Consider the following 11,913-nt stretch of genomic DNA (forward strand, 5'->3'; position numbering starts at 1 on the left):
GCTTTAGTATGTTTTACATATGCATAATTTTCTTAAATAAAAGTATAAAAACTTAAATTGATTGATAATTTTTTTTTATATATAATAACAAATATTATTTTATCGATATTTACAATTTAAAATATTTTTATAACAGTACTATGCGACTGATATATCACGCAGTGGAGCACGAAGAGAGGGTTGGGGTACTGCTGAAGCAACAGAAATGGTGTTGAACAATTTATTTTACATAACTGCTAAGGTATTATGTATGAAATGTAACATTTGATTGATTACTAGTAATTTTATAATAATAGAAATTTTATTTTATAGTTTTCTGATGAGCATCCTAAAGAAATGGAAGAACTTTGGGCAACTTTATGTGGTTGTTGGCCTAATAATTTAAAAGTAATCATTCGTTATTTAATTATTGTCTCTGGAATGGCTCCACAAGAACTACTTCCATATGTATGTCATCTTTTCATTAGAAAATTTATTATTTTTATTCAATTAATTAAATTATTAATTCTATTATAGGCAAAACGCGTTGTTTTATATTTAGCGAGAGCTCGACCAGATCGTTTGGTAGATGAAATGATGATTGAATTACAAACAGTTGAAACATTAAATTGCCTAATTGAAAGAACTGAAACTCCACCTTTCTATAGATTAACCAGTATGAGAAAAGCTTCTTCTCATAGTGATGCTCCAGTTGCTGATCCTGGAAATCCTCCACGTGATTTAGGCGTTGAAAAAGGTACCATTCATACTAAAAGACATTCAGGGGAAGATCCTGTTAAAACTGGGTAAGATTCATATCAGACAATTTTGTATAATATTTTTTCAAGGAAATTAATTTAACATATATATTTTAATTCATAGTTCCAAATCTGATACTGCATTACGAGCACTTGCTGGATTTCAAACCCCAAGGGCGGAAAAAACAAGGACTGCGAGCGGTCCGCCAATTCTTCCGGATGATTTGTCCACTCCTACGACAGAAGCCGAAGTACATTTTTATTTATTTATTTTATTCTATTCTGTTTCATAACTCTTATATAATTTATATTTAATTTCAGTTAACTACAGACGAATCTTGTTATGGTACACGAAATGGACCCGCAGGAGTAAATGGAAAAATATCATGTGGCGGTGAAAAGTTCGATATTCCTCAGCCACATCCTTTACCAATGCCTGAATACGGTGGATATTTTGCACCTTTAACAGAGTATCTACCAGATAGTTCACAGCCTATAAGTGGGTTCCATAGGTGAGAAGCAAAATTATATTATAATTTTATCTAACTTGCATATTAGAATAATCTTTACAGATAATAAAAAATTTGTTTACGATAAAAAATAAGAATATTTCCATATAACATAAAACATTTCTATTATATTTATAATTATTCTTATAAATTGCAGATGCAACATTGCCGTTATGCTACTTACTGATGTTATCGTTGATGGTATACAACTTGATTGGGCTATCCATGTTCCTTTAATGTTACATATAGTTTTTCTTGGATTGGATCATTCAAGACCTCTTGTAAGGGATCACTGCCGTTGTCTTTTGTTAAATCTATTGGTTGTCCTCGGAGATCATCGAGATCATCTCGGCGTAGCACGGGTATTATTGGCATCAAGAACTGAACAATTGGGCTTAGGGCTTTCTACTCCAGCTTTGCCAATACTTGAACATAACTTTACTGAGATTGATCCAGAATTTGACAGTTATTTATATGGTCCACCTCCAGTACCGCCTCCTACAACATCTCCTCCATCATCTTCACCACCACCACCTTGTTCTTCACCTCCTCCTCCACCTCCGCCTCCACCACCACCACCTCCGCCACCTCTACCACCAGAATCTTCTATTTTTAATTCAGCACCTCCACCACCACCACCTCCTCCTCCTCCGCCACCATTTCCTTCTTCTAATAATGGAACGCCTACTCATTCACCTATTCCTAATTCAACATCTACTCCTCCATTATCGATAAATCATGTGAATCAGTCAATTATGGACAACTGTAAAGATTATTCGAATTCTCATACATATGGTGAGAAATATTTTTCTATAATTTTATGAATTCTTATAATAAATAAAACTAATATAAAAATTGATGTCATAGAATCACCAATGTGCCATAATTGGCCTTCAACATCAGGTTCAACAAATACAGTACCACCTGTTATTGTTACACCAGAAGATGCAAATAATTGGGTTGGTCCACAACCAGGTCCAAATATGCCAATCCAAGATGTAATCAAATCTTTGATCAATTTTTTAGCTTCTAGGTATATTTATAGATAATTATAATATATTATAAAATACATTTGTTAAATATTTATTTTTGTAAATATTTATAAGTATGTTTTTTTTAATAGAATAAATCAACCATTGTGGAATTATGAAGATATGACTTCTAAAGTTTGGTGGGTTCGCAGTGCTGAACAATTAACAGTATTATTGCGACATGTATTACGAGTTTTTAGAGATTCTTTGCCCCATGCATTGGTTAGTCAACGATGGGCACAAACTGCATTACAATTAGGTTTATCTTGTTCATCTAGACATTATGCCGGAAGATCTCTTCAAGTATTTAGAGCATTACGAGTTCCTATAACATCTCGAATGTTATCTGATATTCTGTCTAGATTGGTTGAAACAGTTGCTGAACAAGGAGAAGATATGCAAGTATGTGATATTTTAAATTTTAAGTATTAAATATAAAAATATTAGATATATTATAAATACTATTTACAATAGTTACAATTCTGTTATTTTATAGGGTTATGTAACAGAACTGTTATTAACACTTGAAGCAGCTGTTGATTCATTAGAATCTGATTTTCGACCCCTCGATTTTATGAAAGAAATATTTAAATCTACTCCAAATTTAAATAATAAAGATCCTGCTTCAGGCAGTTTGATTGGTGGAAAACGAAGTCCAGGAGGAGGTAATGGATATCCAGCTGGTCCACATATGTTTTCTCATTTAAATCAAGGTGGTCATACAAGAAGTACTAGTTATTCAGTTAGTTATTGTATGAAAAAATCAAGTGGTGGTAATTCAGCAGCAAGTGAAATAAAAGGTTTGTAATATTTGAATATCTTATTTATACATATATATATACATACGTACATACATATACATATATTAATTGTAAAGTGTAATACTATATTAATTTTCTTTATAGAATTAGATAACAGATGTAATAAATATCCTAATTCTAATCTTTCACGATCGAGATCGGCTCAATCTTTAAAATTATTGGGTGATTCTGCAACACAAGATGATAAAATGACTATATTAGCACAATTGTTCTGGTTATCAGTATCTTTGCTTGAATCAGATTATGAACATGAATTTCTTTTAGCTTTGAGACTACTTAGTCGTGTACTTCATAGATTACCATTGGATCGACCAGATGCTAGAGATAAAGTTGAAAAATTACAACAACAACTAAGATGGACTTCATTTCCTGGTGTACATGCATTATTATTGAAAGGATGTACCAGTCCTAATACATATGAACCTGTTGTAACATTATTATCTCAATTTACACCATTATTAGATTTGCCAGTAGTTGATCCTACTCAGAGTCTTGCGTTTCCAATGAACGTTGTATCGTTGCTTCCGTATATGCTTTTAAATTATGAAGATGCTAATGAATTGTGTATTAGAAGTGCAGAAAACATTGCACAAGTAATTATTATTATATAATTATTATATAATAATAATATTATTATATAATTTTTTTTATAAATAAAAAGTTCCTACATGTATAATATATTTTTCATTTATAGATGAGTGCAGAAAAAGGAAAAAAATTAGAAAATTTGGGTACTGTTATGACATTATATAGTCGACGTACCTTCAGCAAAGAAAGTTTTCAATGGACTAAATGCGTCGTCAAATACTTATATGATACATATGCTCATCTTAGTTTCAATATGCTTGCTTTTTTGGTAGAAGTATTGGAAAAAGGACCAGGAAGTGTTGCTTTACCTGTACTTAGTATTATACATTGTATGTTACATTATGTTGATTTAGCTTCACAAGCAGCACAACCAATCAATACTGAACTTCTTAGAGTGATTTCAAAATATGTTGAGGTATGGATAAAAATTCTTTTTGATTGTTAAAAAAATAAATCATAATATTTTTATTTAGTTTTTTTACAAGCAATTATAGAATAATAAATGTAATATTAGGGTCCTCATTGGAAAGAAGCCCTTAAAATATTAAAATTGGTAGTCACAAGATCCTCAACTTTGGTAGCACCACCTATATCAGTACATGGATCATCTTGGGAATCTTCAATAGCATCTCCACATCCAAGCTTTACTGATACTGAGATATTTACTAAAAAAGAATTACCCGGTAAAACACTATTCGTTAAAACATTTTTTGCATGGATATAAACATTAAAAGTTTAAATAAATTAAGTTATGTTTTTCCTCTTGCAATGCCAAACACTCACTGCATGGATTGCTTATCTGATGATACTCAGGTTGCGATAAAAATAATAATAAAAATAAATTGTAAATTATTCATGAAATATAGTTATTATTTTTTTAATCAAAATTAAATCATAAAATTATCATATTACGATTATGTAGTTCGTTTCAAAAAAATCTTATTTATAAATTTTTTTTATTTTATCATTTTATATTTCAAACGCATTATTTTTTTCAACTTTTAAAATTTTTCGAAAAGGTAAAAAATATTTTAGGAATATTATTTAATAACTAATTAATTATTCCTAATTTTTTCTTATATTCCTTTCTTATATTCCCCTATAAAGATAAATTGGTTTATTTATATATAGGAAGAACTATGGATTTCACCTTTGATTTATCACAAACACCAGTAATTGGTAGACGATGGTTAATACGTCAGGGTGTTGAGGAAAAATCGCTTAGTTCTCCTCGATGTTCATTATCCCTTTCACCAGCTGATAGTAATGCTGTTTCTGGTTGGAAAAGACCATGGATGTCACAGGTTAGATTAACAATAGAATATAAATTAAAATTTATAAATATTATAAATATAAAAATCTAAAAAATTTCAGGGTCGTGTTAGAGAATGTTTGGTAAATCTTCTAACAACATGTGGTCAACGTGTTGGATTACCAAAGAGTCCATCTGTAAGTTTATATTTAAACTGAAAATTTTTTTCGAAAAAATGTGTTATAAATATATATGTATATATATATTTAATTCCAATAGTCTAAAGAAAAAAAACGGTATCTTTTCACTGACTCTGGTTCTATACTCCTTTTTAGGATGAACACATTAGTTCAATGACATTATATAGCAAGGTAACAGGTTTCTTTAAACGCAATCTGCACTCATTATCACAAGAGTAAAAAACATCTATTTATACTCATACTCATGTGATGTCCTATCAATATAATTATATTCACGCTTTTATATGCTTCGTGCAAATAATTTAACTTGCACAAAATTTTGAAAATGAAAAAAAATTATTTCAATCTTTGTAGGATTATAAATGTATAGTATATCTTTATGTAGCATGTTAATTGTATGAAAAATATCGTATATAAAAATACAAATCTGCGCGTGCATTATTGTAATTTTTACATTATTGCTATATAGTCGAAGCGACATATATTTATATAAAAAGTTCAATATTAAACACGAAAATGCACAATAATTGCTAAAGTACACAGCATTAGTAAAGATAAAAATTAAGATATGTCAGATAAAGATTCTGTTACTTAATTTAATTTTTTATATTTATTCTTTAATTAAAAATAAACTTTTTTAATACAGGTGATATTCAGTCAAAGTTCAGATTTAATGGAAAGGCAATCATCTATGGCTTCCTCAACAGAAGAAGTTTCTGGTGCAAATAATGATTTAAGTGGAGGCTCCAGAAGAGATGATGAACAATTTGGTGTATTTAAAGACTTTGACTTTCTTGAATATGAAAGTGAAAGTGTTGAAGTAAGTATTGTAATTTAACATATTTTACTTATATATTTATATAATTCAATATAATTTTAAAATAAATTTAAAATAAATTAAATAAATTTAATTTTTATATCATAGGGTGAAAGTACGGATAATTTTAACTGGGGAGTAAGGCGTCGTCCTCTTAGCGAAGGAGAAGAGAGAGAATCAAGTATAAGGCAATTTGAAGAAAGTTTAAGTGAAAAGACTCAATCATCTAGTAAACACACTAGTCGGGTATTTAAAAATTGATTTTAAATAGTATGTTGAAACAAGTTGAAATAAAATGAAAAACAATTGAATACATATTAAAATTACAGCGCGGTGTTACGGAAGAATCATCAGATGATGAAGCTGGATCAGAATCACCTCTAGATGAAGTACCTGGTGGTTCTGGAACAGGACAGGAAACAAATAATATTCCTGGAATGTTTCCACCATCTTCTTTATCTCTAATACCTAGTCGTACACGTCACGATTCTTCGACAAGGTCTGACACATCGTAAGTTTCTTATTAAAATAAATAAAAGTTTTATTTTATTGATATTTATTTGTTATTTTTATCCAGTGGTTCTAGTGCAGGAGATTTAGGAGATGTAACACCTTGTAATGCATCACCAAATCTGTCAGCGTTAATGCCTTTTAGACAAGTTGTAAGAGATGATGCAGAAGAAATTTGGCGTCAACAGATTCAAAATCTTATCACACAATCGCTATACAATACCTTAGACTTTTTCCAATTATTGAGTAGAATTTTAAGGGTAAATATTATACATTACTTGTTATATATTAATATGAAATTTTTAATATCGTATATTATTATACTCAGGATGTAAGCAGTAAATCAGTTACTCTCACACGAGAAGCTAGTGCCTTATTGTGTAATGGCAGTTCTGCCTCCACTCAATTAGGCTATCATTTATCTAGTCATGCGGAACTTCTTAGCTCAAAAGCTGAACCACCTTTAATTTGGTTCTCGATTGCTATTTTTGCAAATCAAAGATTAAACGAATCCTTACGATTTGGAATGTTAGAAATTCAAGAACATCTTGAAACATTTCTTGATAAAAAAGATCATGCTACCGAAGTAAATAATTCTTTATTAAATATACATATATAATTATTAATTTTTTTTTTAATTTATAATTTATAATTTATTATTTTTTATAGTGTTTAGAAGCAGCCAAAGCAACAGCAAAACTTCAAGCCTTAGGTGGTAGTCATACAACAGAAACAGGTCTTGAAGAAATGCTCTTAGACTTAGGTAGAGCACTTTATAAACTTCATCTTCAACTGCTATTATTGATTGAAGCTTCAAACAAGATGTTAAGCACTCTTATGAACGCTGCAAGAAATGTACAAATTCCACTTCAAGATATATCTGCAGAAATTGCAAATATGAAAGTTGCTTTGAGCAGAGCACTCGAAGAAAGTACAGAAAGTGAAAGAGGAACACCAACTCCAACACCTAGTCCTAGTCCTTTACCCGGTACTGGTGCTGTTGAAGAAGTTGCTCGTGTAGCAGAATTACTTAGAAATGCACGATGGTCTCCTGCTCTTGAAGCTGTAAGATTACATAGAGCACAATGGCCAGGAGATCCTTTTCATGATGATGATGATGTAACAACTGCTGTTAATATGTATTGCAAATACTTAGGACAAGATAGATCTGGTAATATACTAAAAAATATTAATATCAAACTTTTTTGAAATAGATAAATAATTCAAAAATTAATTATTGTTTTTTTCTTTAGATATTTTTGTAGTTACACGAAAGGACGATGAAATGTCGGAAATATTTAGTAGATTGATGGAAAGTTTATTCCAAGTTTTAGCAGCTGTTACAGGCTTGGAAGCATCAACAAAAGCAGCACGATCTCAACATGAACATCCTAATAATACGAAAAATGACTGTTAACTTAACATAAATTTTAATATTATATCATATTATAGACAGTTATTTGTTTAAATTCAAGTCTTCATATAATTTAATTGTATCATGCGTTTTATTCATGTATCTTGTATACAACTATGTATACAACTATAGACATATATATATACATATACATATATATATATGTATATATATCGCGATGTAATTGTCATAGGAATTAGAAAAATATGCACGAGCGGAAGCACGAAATCGTCGATTTTGTCGTTTCTTTTTTTAACACGAACGCAATGACGTATGTAAGTTCGGTGAAATAAATTTTTGAAAACTCGAATTTTTGACAAATATTTTTTTCTACGATTTTAAAATCCTGAAAATATGCTTGTATGTAAAGAATCATCACATTTCAATATTCGAGTTAAATATGTTGATCATGAATATCAAAGTTATCGTACTACAACGGATTTTATTAAAAGATTCATTAATCAAGCAATTTTGAATACATTCTCAATAATCGATAATTTGGTTTGTAAAAAACTATTTTCATTTAATTTTATAATATAATATAAATTTTTCGAAACAGGGTGATCTCACTTTTGACGATAATGTAAGTTTTCGAAAATTAGGCTATTTTGGTAATGAATGGGCTACATGTGGTAGTTTCAACTCACGAAATGGATTAGAATCCATAACAAGTGAAATGAAATCGTGGAATGCCTTATCAGTCAGAATTTATTTATTATTAAACATTTTTAGTCATAATAAATCTTTAGTTGAATATTTTTACATAATATTCTTATAGGCTTTAAAGGATTGGATGTTTCATATAAATTTTATTGGTCTTCAGTATAAACAAAGAGTTGAAATTTTCACATATCAAGTTATTTGGAGTGTACCTACTCCTGAATTTCCCGAACCAATGGTCACAGTCAGTGTATATTTTTATGTAGCAATAAGTTACATTTATCCACCTCATTATCCTGCCGATGTGAGTTAGTTTTATTATCTATAGAATAATAAAATAAATTTATATAACATATTTATTTTTTTTTTTAGATTACATATGTTTTTGAAGGACATCAATTTAAGCATTCATTAAATATGATTTTTAGACCTAAATGGCTTTATGATATTTTAGATATGAAAACAATAATATTCAAGACTATTGATTTTTAATAGCTTTTAATTTAACTAGTAATTTTTTAATACAAATTATTTTTTTATTACATGACATATGTATAACATTATATGATTTAATGCTATAACATATTTTATATTAAATCTTAATTGATTTCAGTGAGTAAAATACGTTGTGCAATTATAGTTTAATTATGTTTAAAGCGTTTAGCAAGAGTAAATAATAACGAATTTAAGAGGCATATGCAAAGTGTCGTAAAAGTAAGCGTATCATATTCGTCTAAAAGGAGCACATGCCTTGTGTATTCTGGTTGAATGGCAGACGCATATAAGTTTACTCCAATTGGTTAAGCAGTAAGAGCAGGTGACAACCAACAAAGGAAAATACAACTATGGCAACTATTGTTTTCAGCGTGACTTAAACGCTTACAATTACCGACCGACATAAATTATATAAAATATAATATTTTTAAAATATGAACTCATTTCTCATTCATTAATCATATTTATTTACAATTCTTAGTTAGATTTTTTTTATAGATTAATTTTTTTATATAATATATTTAGTAAAAAAAGTAATTTCGAAGTCTCCCGCGGAGTACATGCCGCGCACTTGTCGCTTCGAAAGAATCTATTTAAATTTTCATCGAGCACACCGAGGAGGTGTAATCCGTGCGTTGGTCTTTCGAACGATTTCTCTGTGTTTTTTACACACTATTCGGTTTTGGTGATACTACGACAAATAGAAGACAATTTCAAAACCTGAGAGGGATTTTACCGAGTGCTCATGCACATGGTGGTCGAATGACACTGGGAGGTCTGAGTTTCTCGGCAGGAGCCTGGAATATCGACAACCACGTGTCGAGCATATCTATCTCGATTCACGTGTCATGTAATTTTTTAATTTTACTAATTGGATAATAATATTTATCTTATATATCTTATAAAAATATATTTATACTTGATACCATACTTTTATAGTATATTTCATCAATGTCTAAAAATTATTTATATATGATACATATTTATATTAAATATTAATTAATACTTATATTTAATATTATACATTAATAAGAAAAATATGAATTATTTGTAATTAGTTTCAATACGTTAAAAGTTATATTTTTCTTATTGTAATCATTACATTATTCATCATTATCTTTTGATTTAGCAGGTTGCAGGTCAAAAAAGATTGATTTCCAAAATACAAGTGGAAACGAGCCAATCAAGTGCAGTGTTAATAATCGTCTTACCAATACATTTACATTTTCATTATCTTTGTTGTTAATATTACAAAAAATTAAAATCTAATTTAATAAAATAAGAAATAATAAATATTTCTAATCAAACATTTAATTAAAAAAAAATGAACATAAAAATACATATGTTTTGATAAACAATCAATATATGGGTCAGAAATCAAATGGCAATACTGGGACCAACCACTATTTATACGGAAAGACTTTTTTGTCCGGGCTATGTCCTAAACATCACATCCGCCGAGGTGCTTCCTCCGCGGACCATGTTTTACCGCGATCGTGGCTAACTGATGAAGGAAACGTAACAGGAAAGACAGAGAAAGAACACGAAAGGAACCACCGCCTCACTTTCAGCAGCTTCAAACATCCGCTGCACCAGCCGCCGCCAGATCTCGTTTACCTCTCCTCCATTTCCCCTTTAACTCCTTCTCAAAGAGACACACATTCTTTCCTTTTCTTTCTCCGTTTCTCTGATCTTTTCTTTCTGCCTTTTGATTCAAGAAATGTTTTTAAATTGAAGGTATCGATTAAAAAAATATCTTTGAGAAATTAAATGCGATAAAAAAATCCATAATAATAATTTTATAAAAAAATCTAATTTAAAAATTTCAACAATGTTCTAAGAAATTGAATATTTCGTATATAATTTCAAATTGAAAAATAAAAGTAATTTTAAATTCATTCATATCAAGCAATATGTCTAATATATTGAGTGAGTTCAGACACAGCACACATCTGGAGTGAACGGAGTGGACAAATCGACCTCCTTCGAAGAGAGGAGAAACAAGAAGGGGGATGTCCGTCGCGCGTGAACGGTGAGACACGTACCCACGTGCAAGGCTACGTCTTGAATCACCAGCTGCCGATTCGCCGACGACTCCAGGAACCCTGAAGACGTACTAAAATTAGCGACCAGCACCCCCGCCTAGCCCTTACATGGCCACGTCACGGGCACACGCGCCGCACTTTCAGAAGAAAAAAAAAAAGATGAAGGAAACAATAATAATCACGGTCCAAACGGCACGAGCCGATCGTGCGCGAAATATCACAGCTGGTGCACTCAAATGACCAATCATTCGTACGGGTAAGATTGACGATAAACGTGTCACCCGTAAGTCACAGTTAATCGATATAAAACTGTGACACAGGTAGTTTGATTTTCATTTGGTTACAAATTATAATGACAGGTAACATTACTTTTCGTTATTGGAATCTGCTTTCATTGGCTCCAGACCAATAAATTCATACGCTTTATATATATATTATTTAGAAAAGAGGAAATAAACTTGTTGCTTTCGTTGCTTTATAATATTTCATAAGAAAGGTCTTTGCAATAATATCCAATTTTTTTTATCATGGAAACAGGAAGTAGTTTTTGGATTAATGAACCACATGGCTTCTCTGTGCATGAATGAATAGTATACCCATAATGAACTTATGCTACTTGTGATAAGAGAACCACCCAAGTTGATGTTCTTGATGAAAATGTATGTATTACAAGTATTGTATCCATGTTAGCTTCATTTTCCTAAATATTTGCAGTTTTTGATCTCTCATATTTAACAACAGAAAATCGATAAACATTTTGACATTCTTCTGCATTAATGGAGGAATGTAGAAACGAAAGTTTCCAGATATCCGAAAGCGATCAAGTAGATTTTT

General features: G+C 30.3%; 2 protein-coding genes across 10 annotated transcripts in view; both read left to right on the plus strand.

The window, feature by feature from the left end:
• The window catches only part of LOC102679590 (protein furry), a 21,975-nt gene extending 13,786 nt beyond the window's left edge, over positions 1 to 8,189 (plus strand). For 6 of the 9 annotated variants that reach the window (XM_031511909.1, XM_031511914.1, XM_031511908.1 and 3 more), the window contains 22 exons: positions 137 to 241; positions 313 to 447; positions 517 to 785; positions 862 to 988; positions 1,059 to 1,249; positions 1,404 to 2,041; positions 2,114 to 2,279; positions 2,370 to 2,679; positions 2,774 to 3,077; positions 3,183 to 3,691; positions 3,793 to 4,101; positions 4,201 to 4,369; positions 4,818 to 4,990; positions 5,061 to 5,135; positions 5,274 to 5,309; positions 5,785 to 5,958; positions 6,064 to 6,201; positions 6,285 to 6,466; positions 6,533 to 6,725; positions 6,794 to 7,051; positions 7,135 to 7,636; positions 7,719 to 8,189. In XM_031511909.1, coding sequence (XP_031367769.1) covers positions 137 to 241; positions 313 to 447; positions 517 to 785; positions 862 to 988; positions 1,059 to 1,249; positions 1,404 to 2,041; positions 2,114 to 2,279; positions 2,370 to 2,679; positions 2,774 to 3,077; positions 3,183 to 3,691; positions 3,793 to 4,101; positions 4,201 to 4,369; positions 4,818 to 4,990; positions 5,061 to 5,135; positions 5,274 to 5,309; positions 5,785 to 5,958; positions 6,064 to 6,201; positions 6,285 to 6,466; positions 6,533 to 6,725; positions 6,794 to 7,051; positions 7,135 to 7,636; positions 7,719 to 7,882 — 5,127 coding nt within the window. In that variant the 3' untranslated portion in view covers positions 7,883 to 8,189. The remainder of the gene's footprint in view (positions 1 to 136; positions 242 to 312; positions 448 to 516; positions 786 to 861; positions 989 to 1,058; positions 1,250 to 1,403; positions 2,042 to 2,113; positions 2,280 to 2,369; positions 2,680 to 2,773; positions 3,078 to 3,182; positions 3,692 to 3,792; positions 4,102 to 4,200; positions 4,370 to 4,817; positions 4,991 to 5,060; positions 5,136 to 5,273; positions 5,310 to 5,784; positions 5,959 to 6,063; positions 6,202 to 6,284; positions 6,467 to 6,532; positions 6,726 to 6,793; positions 7,052 to 7,134; positions 7,637 to 7,718) is intronic. The other 3 variants (XM_006618631.2, XM_006618636.2, XM_031511910.1) reach the window with 2 other exon arrangements.
• Positions 8,190 to 8,490: 301 nt separating this feature from the next.
• Positions 8,491 to 9,473, plus strand: LOC102679296 (A-kinase anchor protein 14-like). Its single transcript, XM_006618629.2, has 4 exons — positions 8,491 to 8,579; positions 8,658 to 8,843; positions 8,912 to 9,049; positions 9,153 to 9,473. Exons 1-3 carry the CDS (start codon positions 8,556 to 8,558, stop codon positions 9,029 to 9,031), a joined length of 330 nt encoding a protein of 109 aa, XP_006618692.1. The 5' UTR covers positions 8,491 to 8,555; the 3' UTR covers positions 9,032 to 9,049; positions 9,153 to 9,473.
• The last annotated feature ends 2,440 nt before the right edge of the window (positions 9,474 to 11,913 follow it).

Source organism: Apis dorsata, unplaced genomic scaffold (assembly GCF_000469605.1).
Source record: "Apis dorsata unplaced genomic scaffold, Apis dorsata 1.3 scaffold_365, whole genome shotgun sequence".
NCBI classification, from domain to species: Eukaryota; Metazoa; Arthropoda; class Insecta; order Hymenoptera; family Apidae; genus Apis; species Apis dorsata.